The sequence below is a fragment of the Pseudonaja textilis genome, chromosome 13 (genome assembly GCF_049901715.1).
Source record: "Pseudonaja textilis isolate UNSWEBS1 chromosome 13, rPseTex1.2, whole genome shotgun sequence".
NCBI lineage: Eukaryota > Metazoa > Chordata > Lepidosauria > Squamata > Elapidae > Pseudonaja > Pseudonaja textilis.
The window spans coordinates 19,216,837-19,235,701 of NC_142002.1; the positions used below are offsets into that span (position 1 = coordinate 19,216,837).

The 18,865-nt window shown below is 44.3% G+C and overlaps 1 protein-coding gene across 1 annotated transcript in view; it reads left to right on the forward strand.

The window, feature by feature from the left end:
• Nucleotides 1-18,865, forward strand: part of CSPG4 (chondroitin sulfate proteoglycan 4) — a 41,919-nt gene that overhangs the window by 15,752 nt on the left and 7,302 nt on the right. The window contains exons 2-5 of the mRNA XM_026709758.2: nucleotides 12,282-12,445; nucleotides 12,987-16,559; nucleotides 17,232-17,711; nucleotides 18,485-18,661. Of these exons, the coding sequence (XP_026565543.1) occupies nucleotides 12,282-12,445; nucleotides 12,987-16,559; nucleotides 17,232-17,711; nucleotides 18,485-18,661 (4,394 nt within the window). The remainder of the gene's footprint in view (nucleotides 1-12,281; nucleotides 12,446-12,986; nucleotides 16,560-17,231; nucleotides 17,712-18,484; nucleotides 18,662-18,865) is intronic.

Consider the following 18,865-nt stretch of genomic DNA (forward strand, 5'->3'; position numbering starts at 1 on the left):
GGATAGTTAGTTAGGAATTGGGAGCTGTCCCCTTAAGGGAATGCATCATGGTAAATGTAGTTAAGGTATCCTGAGAAATGTAGTCCATGTCATGTGGCCACATCTGTAATCCTGATTGGTCACTGAATTGACCCCTGGTGGGTTGGGGGAGGTTTCTCCACTCTTGCCTGGAACTCAGCAATATGCTGCTGTCTCAACCCCCTTGCTCCTTCATTTTGGGGATGAAAGATTACCATCCTTTTACACCAGAAAGTCAGCTATGCAAAGAACATTTAGATGAATCTTGACGTAACTGTAAGTTATATTGAGGATGCCTGGTGAACCAATAAAAAGACTTTGTATGGATGCTTTGTGGAGTTATCTATCTGCCTTTATACATTCAGCCAGTAATTATAGAGGATAAAATAGCTACATTGACAGAATCTTGCAGGTCTGAAAGTGTAGATCTCCCACCATCTTCGTTTTATTCCCTGATGAGTCAGGACAGTTCCTTTCTAAGTTATCTTTTTCCACTTCTTGTTATTCAGCTGTGGGATCCCCAGCATTTTATCAGATCATTCGCTGAGTAGCCTCTCTCCCCTTTGTTTCTTAAAGTCATTCCCACATATCACTACATTTTGTATGAAGGAAGAGATGGGCAAAGACCCCCAACCCCAAGTGGGGCTCTTGACCAAACGATCCCTTTTCTAGAGTCTGCATTAAGTTTCTGCTTCCTCCATGCAGGGGGAGGGAGGGGAAGGGGTCAAAAAAGGCAAGATGGCAGTGGTGTGCAACCCAAGCCCCAGCTCTTCTTCTCACGTTGTAGGTGTGACCCATATCTTTGATGGCACCCTCTTGACATTGGGGCGCCCACGTTCACGAGATCCCTACCAGGTGTGTATCATTGACACGTGAAAATCCCATCCCTGCATGGACAATTACTTGTTCTAGAGCTCAGCTAAAATTTGATTGAACATTCTGGCCAACGTTTGGACTTACCGGGCAGCACAAAAGCAATCTCATTTTTAAGCTTTAAGCTACTCACCCATCCTCTCTCTCTCTCTCTCTCTCTCTCTTCTACTAATTAGCAGCTTTCCTTGAGAGTCGAACATAATAAGATTTGTCACCCTTTCAGATACAGCGAGTCTCGGCTGTTCTTTGTAAGGAAAGATAATACAGCCACCTCTCCAGAAATTAAGTACCAATGGTTGTACTCGGAGTATTAATGTTCATTGATTGAATATTATAAGAGTAGACAACAGTCCCAAGTACATCAACCTCTTATTGACGCCTGCATTTCTTTATTGATTGCTTTCTTTCCAGTTGAATCTGGTGCCATTGAATCTGTTGGAGAGCAGTCATCCCAGTCAGGAGGAGGGATCAAGTGAGGAATTAGTTTGGACTCCTTACATAAACACAACAAGTGAAAGCTGCCAATCTGGAGAGATTCCTGTATTCTAGGCAGAGAACAATAAAGTAGCCAGTTAGAACTAGTCTCGGTCTGGTTGTCTGCACCTGACAGGATCATTCTTTTCCCCGCCTTTCCACGAAAGGGGGCAGACCAATTCATCCAACGAAAGCCCACCAACCTTGGTTGGCCCCTCTCCAAATTGGTTTAGACCAGAGTGACTGTGGACCTCCGCAATTCCTCATCTGCTATCCAGGTTGGAGATGCCTTTTTGCAGAAGCTTCTCCGCAGCATAGAAAAATCTGGGAGTCGGGGTGGAGTCCGGATGTGCACACCATAACATAGAAAGAAGGAGAGAGGGGAGGAGGGAAAAGGGGCAGTGGGTGAAGTTTCAAACCACATCCTGTGGGGCCGTGATGATTTTTTTCCAAGCCAAATTCGCTCTGGCAGGCCTTAGACCATGAACGCAGCTGAGTCACACTACAAAGGCTTCATTTAGACTAAGAAAAACGCCGTATTTTCCCCTCTCTGGCTTCACTTCCCTCTCCTTGTGCCGCTCCAGCCTTCGTTTCCAACTGTTTGGGGAGAGGTTTCCAAGGGCAGGACGTTGAAGGGACGTAACTTATCCTCGTTTGTTCCACTCCGAGAGCATGCTAAAGATCCGTTCCTGGCTCAAACGTGGTCTGCTCTTGACAGACCATCGGGCCAAGCTAGGATCTGCCTTTCAACTGCACACCAGTCTTCTTCTGTCGCTAAAAGAGAGCTCGTTGGCTGAAGTCTCAAACTTCTGCAGAGATTTTTCCCCCGCCTCCCCCCGCCCCTCCCATATTTCTCTGGACAAGATTTTGGAGCTGACTTCGTTTGGGACGATGGAAGATGCAACTTGTTTTCTCAGCCACATCATTCCATTTCTCCCCCCAAAAAGGCCCAGATATGGGACTCCCTTTTGAGGGTCTTCTTCAGGATGGAATAACCATGTAGGAAACCGAGGCAGGCTGTAGACCTTTTCAGGACAACTTCACCAATCTCTTCAGGGGCACCCCTTGGAAGTGTCAACATCTTCAGTAAATAGTCACGCCGTTGCATGCATGCTGGCTGGAGAATTCTGGGAGTTGAAGTCCCACCCCTCTTGAAGTTGTGAGATTGCCGAAATACATTTTTACATATACATACCCCATTCCTCCTCCTCCTCCTCCTCCTCCTCCTCCTCCTCCTCCTCCTCCTCCTCCTCCTCCTCCTCCTCCTCCTCTCTTTAAAGCATGCTTCAATGTTCCCCGTCACTAAGCAAACGCCATCCTGAGTTACTGAACCTTCTTAACTTTCCTTTCCCCCAAAATTTTCCAATATGTTTTTGCAGTCGTTCAAGTTCCATTCGGGACCTCTGATCTCGTCATCCAATTCATCTGAGCCCCCCCCCCCCCCAAAAAAATAAGTGCCCGTTGGAAAGAAAGAAACATTTGCACGGTATTCGCTGGTCTGCTGCCACGAAGTCTCTTCCCAATGCGTTGAGCGCAAGCTCAGCTTCGGAGCCCACCCGCCTTGGGGGGGGGGGCTAGGAGGAGGTCTTGACTTTTCCAACCAAGCCTCTTGAGGTCTCTTTTTCCATAATGGGGGTCTTTGTCTCCCTTAGCCAAGCTGCCAAATCAAAATTTTGCTCTGGGCAGGGTGGGGGAGTGGCGGGGGTAAACCCTGTGATTGTTAGTCAGAAACACACATGGAGCGAATCTTGTTATAATTATTGTTGCAACTGTTTTATTTGCAAACTGGGTGAAAGAAGGAAATTATTCACCCTGCAACAGAAGGGGAGAAATGGCTAAGTTGGGGGTGGGTGGTCTGGCTGGCCCCTTCCCGCTGTTAGGAAGTGGGGTGTGTGGTGGTTGTTTTCTCAGAGCAAATCAGATGGGCCGTCTGTGCAGGGAGACAGGTTGGTCGGCCAAGGTTGACCAAGGTTTTGGTGGGCGAGGCTCCATCCGGTGATTTCCTGCAGGGCCTGCCGTGGCGTCCCACCCTTCTTCAATAAACGTCTTCATAATTCTGAATGGCAGCCTTGTTATCTGACAGGATGGATTTCAAATACTTGTGTGGGAGTGGTTGTGTGTAAATATAGTGCATGGGGTATATCTCTCTCTCTCTAGATATATCTATAGCGGTATCCTAAACTATATATCCAAATCTGTCTCATCTAAATCTATCAGTCGATCGATCGGTCGATCTATTTACCTACCTACCTATCTATTTATAGATTTATCTAAATCTATCTATCTATCCATCTAGCTATCATCTAGCTAGCGATCTAGCAAAACGAAGAAAAATATTTAAAAGGCATAATGGATGGAGATTTTTGATCCAACCTTTCTCTCTTCCAGAGGTTTGAAAAACTCTCGTTGAAGCTTGCAGACATTCCACTTTGAAAGACAGGCCCAGTAAAAGCTGTTTATACTAGTCGGGGGGTTGCCAGGTAAAACCCCTGAATATTGCCCATTTTAAACAAGCTTCTTCTTTCTTAAGTTCGTCGTTTTCTGTGGCAGAGTGAATGAAAGCTAAAAACAGGGAATGAAAAGCCCCCTTTTTTAAAACGCTGCAGCTGTGGGAGACTCAGAGTGGTCTCTGGTGGGTTTATATATAATCGAGTCTTTTTGCGTGTGTGTTCCTCTGAAGAAGACGTGTTTGTACTAAGGCAGAACCGGAGATCTTGAAAAATGTAACTTAAAGGAGGGGCTCAGAGCCTCTTCTGTCTTCACCGAAAGTGGGTACCCACCACCCTTTCCGGTCTCTAGTTCAGCTTGCCCACAAATGGTCTTTCAGAATTCTCCACCCAGATCTGTGGGCAAAACAACCCGATGGATGAATCTCTGAAGGTCTCCAGATCCAGGAGAAATCCTTCAACCATCACTGATGGGTGATAATCCCCAGGAATATCTCACTCGAATAAAGATTCTGGGAAGAGATCCTTCGAGGTGGTCTTGCTTAGATTGGAAGACTCAGAAGCCAAGAAGGCTGCAGATCCTTGGAGAAAAAGGTTGAATGAAGATTTTTCCCAATCTCTTTGATCAATGGTTGACCCACTTCTGAAATGCATCTGACGGATGGGGGCGGATCTCGGAGAGAAAAATACGAGATAATTTGTCTGCATTAACCCACTTCTTCTCCTTCTCTGCTCTCCCACTGCTGTAAAAAAAATGGGAAGGATCGGGGCCCCTTCCACCCATCTGGGCCTGCCTTTCAGAAAAAATCGACCCCGTGCACACCTGGCTTAGAGTACACCAAGTTTTTCCCTATCTTTTAAGGTCCTCCTTCTATCCCAAATTCTACTTCCACTCATGCATGGAATTAGGGTGGGTGGGAGGGATGAGAACTGCTGGCTTTGTCTTAAAAGGACAACCACAAAACAAGGCTGGTTGGGGGTCCAATCCTTGATCGCCCGTCTTCCCTGGAGATGCAAAGCAACCCCGTTTCACAGGACTTATGAAAACCAAGAATGATTTGTTGGGTTTCTTCCAACCTATTTCCGCTCCCCCTGCTTTAACTTTTCTCCTCCTCTTAAGAATCGTACAAATAATCATACAAATACAAGTCGCAGAAAATCATGGACTCAGTCACGCCAGATGTGCTCAGGAATGCAGCTTATTCCTCTCCTTTCCTCCATCCAGTTTTCCTTTGAGAATTCCAGCTTGGCTTTCCTAAAAGAAAACATTTGAGACCCACAATTTCAGGATGCTTCTTTGTCTGCGTAGAATGGAGGCATTCTTCCTCCCCCAAAGGAAAAAAGTGGGGAAATGGGAAGAAAGCTTGAGTCACCTGCTCTGAAATGGCTCCTATTCTTGCCGCCATCCTTTTTTCCCAGTGCAACTGGAAAGGGGACTTAGAAGCCCGCTTGGCTGGATCTTCTTGAAGGACAGCCCTTCTCCACATAGAAAGACCTGGGAAGAAAGGGGGCACACAGGTTGGATTCCAGTTTGGGGGTTTGGGGGTTGAGGACAAAGAAGGTACAGGGATGGCCTGACTCAAGAATGTGGGGACCTCTTGGATCCTTGCGGCTTTGTGGGAATGAGCACATCTTGCTTGCTTTTTTATTCTATCAGTTGAGAGAGGGAAAGGAGGGAAGGAGAGGAGAGGAGAGGAGAGGAGAGGAGAGAGGAGAGGAGAGGAGAGGAGAGGAGAGAGGAGAAGAGAAGAGAAGAGAAGAGAAGAGAAGAGAAGAGAAGAGAAGAGAAGAGAAGAGAAGAGAAGAGAAGAGAAGGAAGGGAAGGGAAGGGAAGGGAAGGGAAGGGAAGGGAATGTATATTAATGAGAAGAGAAGAGAGAGAGAAGAGAAGAGAAGAGAAGAGAGAAGAGAAGAGAAGAGAAGAGAAGAGAAGAGAATGGAATGTATATTAATTAGAAGAGAAGGGAAGGGAAGGGAAGGGAAGGGAAGGGAAGGGAAGGGAAGAGAAGAGAAGAGAAGAGAGAGAGAGAAGAGAAGAGAAGAGAAGAGAAGAGAAGAGAAGAGAATGTATATTAATTAGAATAGAGAAGAGAAGAGAAGAGAAGAGAAGAGAAGAGAAGCTGTCTCTCTCATTAGCCATGGTGGGATGCCATCTTCTCTGAAAGCAGCTTTCAGTTTTGCCTTCAGCCTCAGGAAATCGTGTGGTGGCTTAGCTCCCAACACGTTCCACAAACACAAGCAGACAAGGCCCCGGCTGTTCGGCTCAGCAAGGAGGTCCATTCCCTGATGTGTTTTTCTGCCTTAAGAAAACGGTGCGGCTACAGCCAGAAACGGACGAGAACAGATGGTTCCTTTCAGGATGAGAAATACTCCGTGTGTGCTCATAGGCAATTAAAGAATTATTTCAATAAAATCTTGCACAAGCCACTGATTTCCTCTGGCACACCTGCCATCTTTGTTTTCTCTCTCTCTCTCTCTCTCACACACACACACATACACCCAAGCTCCTGCTGGTCTTTCCATCAAAAGCTTGGTCACTCTTCTTCTTATCAACCGGGACCTCCCTGTGAAAACACCACCCTTTGCCTTTCTCCAGAAAAGCTCTTTTCCCATGGATGGACCAACCCGTCAAACTGAGTTGAAGATATGGCTCTATCCGAGATCCCTGCAAAATTCCACCAACTCTTCAAGCGGATTCAAAGATCCTGACTGGATTCCATATCTCGGCCCCAGTTGCTTCAGCAACATGGTCCAGGTGGCTGTCTTAACTTCTCTTATGGTGCGGCTCACCATTCTTTTATATATATGTTGGGATTGCAGAAATAATATTGATGCAGCCAGTCTTAAGGGTGGCTATGTTTGTTTTGTAAACAGCGACAAGAGATTCCTTTTTTAATTACTTCATATTATTCTTTTTTTAAACATTAAATTTTGGAATTTTAGCCCAAAGCAGCTCGATAATACCACCTCACCAGCCTTGCACTGCAGGAAACAATGACTAAGATTTAGAGTAGGAAATGTCTAGATCTGCAATGGACCGTTAGGCAATTAATGTATAATGCATTAATCACATTAATTTACAATTAATAGCATAAAAGTAAGCCAACACATCCTCCCTGTTGACCCCCCGCCCCACTCTGCCTCAGTTTCCTCTCTGCTGTCCTGATCTGCATTTGCTGTGGGAGGAAGGCATTGATTTTAGCGGGGTGGCTTAAAATCTATTTCAAAGGATGTAATTTCTTTGTTCCTAGACTCAGGGGTTCCTCTTTGCTCTCTCTGTCTTTTTTGGATGAGCTACTTCTAACAGTACAAATGAAGTTCATGCTGGCACTGACTGTTCATTGTTTAGAGACAAAACAACACACAATGGCAATCAAATATACAAGAACCCTGGCCGGGTCTTTCCGTCTCTTGCAAGATTCTTTCTCTTCATCCACTTCTCCATCTTTCTTGGGATTTGAGATGCAAATCTTTGTTCTTCAAATACAGCAGAGTGAAGTTTTGAAAAGCAAAGAAGGGCTGATGTTGAAGGGTCATAGGCCATATTTATCTACGGGGTGGCATTGTTTACCTATTTGCATGTCGAGAGATGCTGCAGAAAATGAGTTTATGTAATAGGGGAAAATAGAATTCCTAAACGATTTATAAAATGAGTTGGCCTGGGGGCCAAAGAGGAGAGTGAGTCCTGCCTTGGATGCTTCTTTGGAGAAACGACCATCTGAGTTTTGTGTATTGGGAGGACAAGCTACCACAAAATATACATTGGAATTCATTTTTGGATTTCCAACCAGTCATGATGTGGAGAATAAATTCTAGGACAGTGTTCCTCAACCTTGGACTTCCAACTTCTCTGGCCAGCTCAGGTTGAGGAACATTATTACAGGAGGCTGAAGGACACCATTTATAGGAGAAAGATTGCGGGGGAAAGCTACGGCATTGTCACTATTGTTTGTGCAAATTGGGAGTTTGGAAAACATTGCACGGTTTCTTCTGTCTGATTGCCCTGCCAATACTCATCATATGCTCTGATGAAGCAGAAAGCTCTAACAGAGGTTTGAAGCAGGGAATAAGAACTAGTTGTAACTTGGGGAGCTAGTAATTTGGGGACAGGGGAAAAAGAACCACACAATAGCCCTAAAAAGACGAGTTATCACTCCCTGCAATCACTGTTGAGGCTCGTCTTCAGGAAAAAGTGGTCTACGATCCAAATACTAGTATCTCCAAGGTTGGACCATTTTCTGGAAATATGGAAGACGAGGGCAAACAATGTGAGATCTGATTGGGGATATGAGACACAGAACAGCTGATTTCAAAGGCATAACAAGAAAATGGATCAGGTCATGAAATATCCAACAAGACATGCCAACCTTAGTTAGCTTCGTTGTTGTTCAGTTGCAAAGTCATGTCCGATTCTTTGCGACCCCGTGGACCAAAGCACACCAGCTCCCTCTGTCCTCCACGTCTCCCAGAGTTTGCTCAAACTCATGTTGATTGTGTAATGACACTATCTAACCATCTCATCCTCTGTTGTCCCCTCCTCCTTTTACCTTCCATCTTTCCCAGCATCAAGGTCTTCTCTCTTCTCATTTGGTGGCCAAAATATTTCCGCTTCAGCTTCAGTATCTGTCCTTCCAAAGGAGAGTCAGGGTTGATATCCTTTAGGATTAGCTAGCTTTAATCTTGGGTAATTGGTAGGGAAACGAAACAAAGTGTAATTTAGCGTATCATGTAAACCATCTGATTTCGTCAGGTGATTCCATGTGTTGTACAAATAAGTTAATTCCCTTTATTTGATTAAGTGCTGATAGAAACCCATCCAGAAAGAACATTTACTTATTTATTTGATTTGTCAATCGCTTACAAGATAATAGATATAAGTATAAACATGGGTAAGAATACAGGAAATAGGTACGAATAAATGGGGACAATAAGACAGGGACAGTAGGCACAATTGTGCACTTATGCATGCCCCTTACAGACCTCTTAGGAATGGGGTGAGGTCCACAGCGGATAGTTTGAGGTTAAAGGAGTGGGGGGGTTTGAGGATGTAACAACAGAGTCAGGTAGTTCATTCCAGGCCTTGACCACTCGGTTGCTGAAGTCGTACTTTCTGCAATCAAGTTTGGAGTGGTTTACATTGAGTTTGTATCTGTTTTGTGCTCTTGTATTGTTGCGGTTGAAGCTGAAGTGGTCATTGGCTGGTAGGACATTGTAGCAGATAATTTTGTGTACTACGCTTAAGTCCAACCATTGGCGGCGTAGTTCAAGGTTGTCCAAGCCCAAAATTTCAAGTCTGGTGATGTAGGGTTTTCTGTTGCATAGAAGGAAAAACCCACTAGAGCATGTCTTACTCAATGTTTTACTTCACTTGTCAAGCCATGCCCCAAAGGTGCTTTTTCAAAAGACGACTGGGCTTCCTTTATTTTTGCTTGAAGATGTTTATCTTTTCATCCAAGAAACTTCTGAAGCAAAAATAGGTCTTCAAGTTTTCAACATCTTCAAGCAAAAACCAAGGAAGTCCAGTTGCCTTTTGAAAAAGCATCTTAGGGACAACCATGGGCTGGATTAAGGTGAATCTCTACAGATACTTGTTAAGCCATCTTTGAAAAAGGTTGATATGAAAAAGGCCATGGAGACATTCTAGCAAGGCCCCACCTCAGTCTATGGTCAGGGTTAGGGTGATTACTATTATGGTGACTCTGTCTATGAAGATGAATGAAAAAAAATGGATCTTGGCTCTCCAGCCAACTTGAAAAAATGTGAACTGCAAATAACTCTCCTTGGCTGGGTTTCTAGTGAGCTGTAATATTTATCGGGTGTTTGATATTCGCAGTTTGTATTCGATCTGATATGAAGTCGGTACAAATAGATATAATGGTTTCAAATTTCCCTGCATCCATTTCATACCGTTTGTAGTGCTTCCTCTAATACATGCTGGAAATCAATAAATGATCTTGTCAGCTTTATACCAGAGTGGGGAATGTAGACAATGAGCATTTATTAAAGGAGAAATCATTTGCTTTCACTGTCTCTTATATGTTTTAAAAATGGCTTTTTAAACGTAATGTTCTTCTCAAATTCTACTTGTTCCTGGGATTCTAAAGAGGACAGGCGAACGATAAATGTGGTATTCTATTTTCCTAAAATGAAAGATGCAGTTCTCAGAAATGAAGATATGTCTTAATTAAAACCTGGAATGAGACCGAAATGTCAAAATACTCATAGAAATAATTACAGGAGGGCCAATAGAATTGTTTTCAGAAATCAGCAACTCCAGAAATTATTAAACATAGAAAACCAAAATGTAACACTAAGTATAATTTTCCTGTTAACATGCTGGAAGACACTTCTTTTCCAATTTAATACAAAATGATAGGCATGGTCTTGCTGAATTTTTAAAACATGGTGTTCTAATTTTTTTTTTTAAGATGTAACGCTAAGAACAAGCAATGTGCTCCTTGTTTTAGGTGGGTTCTACTTCTTTGAGATATGTAATTTCTTCTGGGTCTAATAAGGTAGCAGCTGCCTTTTCACCAAAGGGAAGCAGAAGGTTTATAACTGAAGGTTGACCTTCAACGTCCTCTGCAGATAAAAAGGGAAGCTAATCTCTCCGTTTTGCAAAGGGCTGGGTAGGTTTGGGACTCCAGACACCAAGCCCAAGTGTCAATCTTCAGGCTGAGCAAGAAGTCTCATGGCCTGGTGACATCCCAGTCCTTAGAGTATTTGAAAATGAGGACAAGGTTCCATCAGATCTTAAAAGTCTCCCTGCTTTCTAGATTAAAAGATTGCACAAAGCAATGGGAGCAGAGAGAGTTGTAAGGAATTCTGAGGACATCATAATCAGAAGGAAGGAGGAGGAGAGAGGGAAGGGGAAGGAGGAGGAGGGAAGAGGAAGGAGAGAGGAGGAAGTGGAGGAGGAGGAAGGTTGCTTTGTCCAAGTGCATAGCTTTGAATTGTCTGAACAGGCCAAAGGTGGGTAGAAACTAGGCCAGTCTTTCCTCAGTCTTGGCAGCTTTAAGATAAATAGACTCCAACTCCCAGAATTCCCCAGTCATGCAAAATCTGCACATTCTTTAACGTTGGGCAATTAGAGTACACAGTTGAGAAAAGTGCAGCTTCCAAAAGCTAATTGCGTCTCATGTCACAATATTGGCACTAAAATGCACGTTTGAGTAAATCTGCAGCATCAGACGTAAATAGAATTAATTTCTTCTGCAATCCTTAAATAGAAAGAACAGGGTTTTTTTCAGAAAATTGGTCATTTGTCCTCCTTCTGCCTGGAATCTGACCAAGAAGCTGTATAGTTAACACACCCACTCTTGAAATGAATTGCTGTCTTCGCAGTTCATCCCTTCTCCCTGCGAATCTCGTCCTCGAAATCTCGCAGAGAGAAGAAACGCACAAAGCTGTTCTCTTCTTCAGAGAAAGTAGTTGGGCCTTAGTGGACAGGGAGTAGTTCATTGGGGAGGGGGCTAGAAGACCTTTCCTCGGAGTGGTGTGGGTGACAACATCTGCCTCCTGCTGCTGTGGAGATTCCATGGCTTGAGGTTTTTAATCAAAGGTTGGATAGTCAATTGTCTGGGACAATGTTTCTCAACGTTAGCAACTTTAAGATGTGTGGACTTCAACTCCCAGCAAGCTGGCTGGAGAATTCTGGGACCTGAAGTCCACCCATGTTAAAGCTGCTAACGTTGAGAAACACTGGTCTGGGACAATCTGGGGATTCCTGATCTGGTCAGGATTTGGACTAATAGACCTCCAAGATTCCTACCAACTTTGGGGTTCTGTGATTTGTCAGAAGAACAGATGGACCCACCTCTCCCACAGCCCAATGCTGACGATAACAAAGCTTTCAAGGTTCACTCTTGTCAGGGACAAGTTCTCCTGAAACTTGTCAAATATATATTTGGTCTCTCTCGCAGGCTGTTTTTAAAAATCCAAGTAATATGGCCCTCAGACAAAAGCATTCTCCGCTCCTGCCCAAATGCACGATCTCTGGTTAGTGTTACTCAACTTGCAATGTCTTCCTTGGGCGATGTTGCATCTATTCTTTCTTTTCAGGTCTTGAAAAAACTGAGCTCTGTCACAAATTAAGAAAGAGCCGGGTTTTGTAAAGGTTTAGATCCAATCAACTGATAAATAGGTTTCCGTCAATAGCTAACCTATCCTTGGAGTTGAGATGGTCAAGTGTTCAAGAAACTGGCCTTCAAAGATGCTATGGAGTTGCCTCCCCATCTAATGTCTGCGACTGGTACTGCAACGTTTACCTCTTGAAGGTTTTCTTGATTTTCCTCCAGCCAACCCCCCAAAAAATCCGTTCTCCCGTTGCATTTGCAGGAAATATTCTCAAGGGCCTCACTGAACTTACCCCCAAAATTAATTGTCTAATCCATCTGGTTTTTGTTTTGTTTTTTTGCAAGAAACGGTTGGGGGTGAGGAACATCTCTCTAAACATTGCTTCTTTTTCAGTGTCTTTTTTTGGAGACGACCATGTGGAGATCCCCTTGGTTCACACCTACAGTACCATCCATCTTCACGTGCAGTTCCTCACCAGCTATCACAGCGCTCTTCTCTTCTTAGCTGCTGGGCAAAAGGACTACCTTCTCCTAGAGCTCCGTGCTGGGGTCCTGCAGGTCAGCAAAATATCTCCCTGTCTCGGAGGGAGGAGGTAAACGGAATATTTGGAAGGCAGAATAATAGAATAATAGGTTGGGAGGGACCTTGGATGTCTTCTAGTCCAACCCTCTGCTTAAGGCGGAAGACCCGATACTTATATTCGTTCTATTGCTGTTCCATTGCTTGGAGCTAAAAAGGAAGGGGAAGAGAGGGAATAGGAGCCTTGGGGAACAAGCTTGCAATTACGGACTGCAGAAAAGCCTGTGATTAATTAAGAATTAAGCTGGAAGAACAAGGGAGCTTTACGTCCGGGTGGGGGGTGGGTCTACATTTTGAATGTCAGAAGGAGAACATTGTTTTTCCTTGTTTGTTTGGAAAGGAACGGTGTAGATTTGGCACAGAAAGGAGTTTGAAAAAAGACTATTTCCTTCTTGGTTTGTGCCAGTGAAGTCCTCTTGTCCCCATCAAGGCAGCTAGCAAAGTTCTCCCCATGCTCCAGAAGACGGAATCTGGCTGTCCAGTGTGTTTCTGATGCCGTTTTGTGTTCTCTTTGTGCAGGCCAGGATGGACCTGGGCTCAGGAGAACTCTCTGTCAGGTCTCCAGCAGAAGTACAACTCAACAACCTTGTGACTCATGATGTTGATCTTCTGGTGACGGATGGCAAGATGATCTTGATTGTGGATGGGCTCTTTAATGCCTCCACAGAAATTCCAGAGCCTCTTCAAGAATTGGACATTGATTATGGGCTCTACGTGGCAGGTACAGGAAGCCTGGCATTGCCGTACCTCACTGGAGTGACTTTGTCGTTCCGGGGCTGTCTCCATACTCTGACATTTAATGATCAAGATGTCCTATCTGCACTGGCAACTGGCACTGGCGTCAAAGCAACCCCTGGCATCCGTGAGGGATGCAGTGAAGAATTCTCTGCTGGCCCTGAGGTTCCTTTGGGATTCCTAGGATCAAACTCTTACATCGCGTTTCCTGGTTGGAATGCAAGGAACGAAGGAACCATAGAGTTTGTAATCACCACAAGTGTCAAACAGGCCCCTCTGTTTTACCAATCGGGGCTGGAAAAGGATTTCTTCTACCTGGAAATCTTTGATGGACATTTAAGAGGTCTGGTGGAGAAAGGGAATGGCCTGGTACTGCTTCACAACAACATCTACCTCAGCAACGAGCAGGACCACTACGTCAAGATCTACATGGACAATCGAAAATTTGAGGTCCTGGTTGATTACTATGTCTCACAGACCTCTAGCAAGGGGATCCACAGCTACTTTGATCTTCAAGGACCTCTTTTTCTCGGCGGTCTGAATGAGAAGGCTGCCAGCAGAATGAGAGACCGCGGACTGGGCTTCACAACTGCAAACAGCTTCTTCAATAACTCCTTTGTGGGTTGTATAGAGGACTTGAGGATTAATGAGGAGAGGATGAGCCTACGAGAAGCTCTTGTGACTAAAGACATAAGTGCTGGCTGTGGAAAGTCAGATCAGTACTCAGACTATGACAATGTTTATGAACAGGATGAGGCCACCACAAGCTCTCCTCTAGATAGTTGGCAGGGCTCCGTTGTAGAGCCCTGTCGTCCAGATTCTAGCTTGTCCCCAGTCTTTACTAATTTCACCAAACTATTGAACATCAGTCCCCTGATAGTTGCTGAAGGAGGCACGGCTTTTTTGGAGTGGTGGCACACTCAGCCGACCATTGACCTCAACCGTGCCAACATCAGACAGTCTCAAGTTCTCTTCAGCGTCACTACAGACCCAAGACATGGGCAGCTGGAATTAAACCTCTCCAAAGTCAGGAGCAGAGGCAAGTTCACTCTCTTGGACATTGTGAATCGGAAGGTCAAGTATGTTCATGATGGTTCCGAGGGCCCCATGGACCAGCTGCTCTTGGAGGTCACCGTGACTGCCAGAGGAGATATTCCAGAGTGCTTGTGGCAAGGCCAGATATATTTGCTCCCCATTAAGATCAACCCCGTCAATGATGCTCCCGAAGTGGTTTTTCCACATGGAGATTCCATGGTCATCCTGGAACACACACGCAAGCATCTCAACCCAGCCATCTTTCAAGCCCATGATGACGATACCCCCTGTGACAGCTTGCGATTCCAAGTGCTTGGTGGGAAGAGAATGGAAGAAGGATATCTGGAGTACGACTTCCAACCTGGAGTCCCAATTGAGGAGTTTTCCTGTAGAGATCTGGAAGCAGGCCAGGTGGTCTATGTCCATCAAGATGGGCCTGTATCTGCCCTTACCATCCAAGTGAACGATGGCATGGCGATGAGTCCAGTGGCTACCTTGAGGATAGATGCAGTGGAGCCAGATATCCAGGTCCACAACAACACGGGACTCGTTATCCTACAAGGGGACAACGCTTCAATAACCAAAGCCAACCTTTCTGTGGCTCTTAATGCAGTCCAGCAAAAAGTGCCTGTGTTGTATCGCTTGGCCTCCCCTCTCCAGTATGGTGAGCTCCAGAAGCAAGGAGGGATGAGCGGAGAGTGGAAGAAAACCGAATCTTTTTACCAGCAGGATATTGACCAAGGACGCATCCAGTATGCTAGCACAGATGACGAACATCAAGTAGAAGACGTGATTGAGAAGCTGCTGTTTACCGTCCAGGTGGGCCAGAAGATCCTCAGAAACAACACCTTCCCCATCAGAGTTAAAAGGGCTGCCATCAGGATGAAAACGATGGTCCCCCTCCAGATGAAAAACAAGAAAGAGAAAAATATCACATCCGCTGAACTGCAGGCAGCTTTGGGAGAACCAGATTCTGAGCAAGTGACTTTCCACTATGTGATCCTTCATCCACCCAAAAAGGGGAATCTTGAACTTCAGGGCACCAGGCTGGCTGAGGGCTTGAATTTTACCCAGGAGGATTTACAGAGAGGACAAGTGAGTTACATTGCAACGGTTAGAGACTCCAAAGAAACGGAAGATGTGTTCCAGTTCCGGGTCATGGCTAAACCCTATTATTCCCCTGTATATTCTTACAAAATAGAAATAGGGGGAGATCCAGATACTCCTGTCTTGACCAATGTCCTTTTGTCCGTTTTAGAAGGAGGACAGGCCATCATTACCAAGGACTACTTGTTTGTCAAGAGTGCCAACAGCATCAACTACATGTATGAGGTGATAGATGGTCCCACGCATGGGAAGCTCATCTGGAGGACCTCTGAGCCCGGGTCGACCAGGAAGGAGACAATCACAGCATTCACAAATGAAGACATCCTACAAGGTCGCCTTGTCTACCAGCATGATGATTCTGAGACTCTAGAAGACGACATCCCATTTGTAGCCATCAAGCAGGAGGAAGGAAGCTTTGACTCAGAGGCTGAGGAAGTGAGAGGTGTCTTCAGGGTCTCCATTCAGCCCGTCAATGACCACCCCCCAGTTCAGGTGGTTAACAAGGTCTTCAACGTGGTACGTAAAGGTCAGCGCCTGATGACCACAGAAGACATAGCCTTTATCGATGAAGATTCAGGCTTCTCAGATGCCCAGCTGGTGTTGGTAAGAAAAGATATTCTTTTTGGTAACATCATTGCTGCAGATGATAGAAATAGCCAGCTCTATCGCTTCACTCAAGATGACTTGAGGAAGAAAAAAATCCTCTTTGTCCACTCAGGAGCTGACCGAGGCTGGATTCAGTTCCAGGTTTCTGATGGTCTACACCAGATCACAACACTTCTGGAAGTGCAAGCTTCAGATCCTTACCTCAAGGTCAACCATACTGGCTTGGTTATTCACCAAGGTAGCCAAGAGGCCATTGACTCCTCTATCCTCAGGTTGGAAACCAACATGGACATCAGGAATGACCAAGACATTCTCTTCCGTATCTTGACCCCACCCATGTCAGGAATGTTGCTACGAGGTGGCCAGGAAGTATCATCTTTTACAAAAAAGGACCTTCTGGCAGGAGATATTAATTACCATCACAACAGGAGCAGGAAGTCCCAGGATGCTATTCATTTTTCTGTTGAAACAAATCAGGTGTCTGTGGAAGAGACGCTGAAGATTACCATATTAGCAGATTCCCATCCTGACCCACTCAATCTTGTCCACAACGAGAAGATACATGTCCTCCAAGGAGAAGCAATGGCAATTAAAGATGACTACTTGCTGGTAAGCTATATTTGGCCTATTTTTGTTGTTTCTAGATTTATTTTTCCTTCCCTCAAGACTAAAAAAAAGTCTCTATGAAGATTCTCAGTCACCCAGGTCATCTCAAAAGTGCTTTTTCAAAAGACAACTGGACTTTGGGGTTGTTGGTTTTGTTTTTTGTTTTTTTGCTTGAGGAAAAAGATGTTTTGCTTCTATCCGAGAAGCTTCATTAGTTCTGATTCCAGCTTTCAATCCTCCCTACCGTCCAATCGGAACCGATGAAGCTTCTTGGATGAGAAGCGAAACAGTTTCTTCCTCAAAGAAAAAACATAATCCAGTTGCCTTTTCAGAAAAGAATTTTTGAGATTAGAAAATAAGAAGAAAGCAAGAAGAATGGGAATATTCTGTGAATTTACAAATTAAGAGGTCTTTAAGACGTATTGTTTAAGGAAATTTAGATAGCAATCTTGTAATTTGTAGAGTCATAGAAGTGCCAGAAGTTCTTGTAGGCTACCTAAGCTCACCAGAGTTTATTACATCAAGAGAGGCAGTTGTTTACTATAAAGCTTATCATGAAAGCAATTGGTTCCATTCATGAATCTCCCTTATTATCAAGAAAGTAAATCACCATCAAATGTGATCAGGGTGAAACAAAAGAGATTTCAAACTTTTTCTTCTCCATCCAATTTGCAGGTCGAGCATGATGAAGTTGAACCCCAAAACATCATCTATACAATCATCAACTCTCCCAACTCGGGGTTTCTGATGGCTTTGTCTCCAAACCATGCGTCCGATGAACCTCGAAGCCTGGATCCCATCCAGACCTTCACCCAGGAAGATGTAAATGAAGGCAAAGTTATCTTTCTCCATTCCAGTCCTGAGATCCAGAGGGATCATTTCACAGTTGATGTTAATGCGGATGGAGTAGATGCTCTGGTAGGGGTAGTGGTAGACCTGGAGATCCTTCCGATTTCAGTTCCTCTGGTGGTTCATAACTTCACAGTGACTGAAGGCCATAGCCAAGTGCTTTCCATGGACATTCTGAATATTCCCAGCACTTACTCTTCATCTTTCGATGTAGAATTTGTGGTTGTCGAGATACCAGAGCATGGCACCTTCCAGAATATGGAAAGACCTGAAGAGGGCAGTTTGAATGTTTTCTCCTGGTATGAGGTAGGAAGCAACACAATCTCTTTTAATTTGAAATAAATAATGTTACGTGTTCATTCATTCTAGGCCTCTTGAAATATCTCTGCTGGCTTAAAAATAATGCAGGATTTACTATCACCTTTGAAAAGCTCAAGTTGAATGGGATGAATACTAATTCTTTAGGTCTTTACGACCATCATGATTTACGTCTATAACGGGCGGGCTCCACTGAGGTCGAAAATCAAGGAGTACCCATAGTTCTCCAATCTGCAGGTGGTGCACTTCTATATTTGTATGCAAAAGAAAACTACCTCCACCAGGAAAATAAAAGGGCGTTTTTCTTTTAATGTAAAATGTGGCTGTTGTTTGTTGTTGGTAGTCATCCATTATATGGAATTCATTATATGAGCATGCACCTTTGCTGGATGCAGTCTTGGTATATAAAAAGTTGCCTTACATTGGCTCACTTTGTGATATCCTCGCTCTAGATTATTTGGGATCATGTCTAATCTCTTTAGGCTTAACTGGCTGGGTCAACTGATCCCGTGTTCCTCTTGACTCAACACAATATGTTAAGCAGGTCATGCAAACAGAACTACCAAATTAAACATTTGTCCATGGGTTCAAAGACTACGCATCCAATATTGTCCATCTAATAGGCCACATCTCTGGGTTTCTAGATTTTAGAATTAAACCATCCAAGTTTAATTGAAATTTAATTTCTCCATGGTGCTTTTGAAATAAACGTGAAATGGGTAGAACCCTAACCCTTATCATGATGTCCTCTTTGCGTTTAGGTAGAGAATCAGCTCATCAAATATGTACATGATGGAAGCGAGTCCTTGACTGACCGATTCACAGTCATTGCTAATGTTTCTGAAGTTAATCAACAGAGTCAACCCAAGACCATCTCCGTTAGCATCTCTCCAGTCAATGATGAGGCACCGGTGCTAACGGTCAACACAGAACTGCAGGTATTTACTTCCAGTGCGATGGATGGAATTTTGAGGTCACCCCAATGGGTGGTCCTCAGAAATGTTATTCTAATTATAGCTATTAGGTGGAGGCTTCGGATGGTCATGGAAACACCTACAGCTCTTGGCGTAATCAATGGAAGTAACTTAAAATAGATATTTATTGTGGCTGTTTTTCACTTGTTGAATTACCTCCAACTCTTT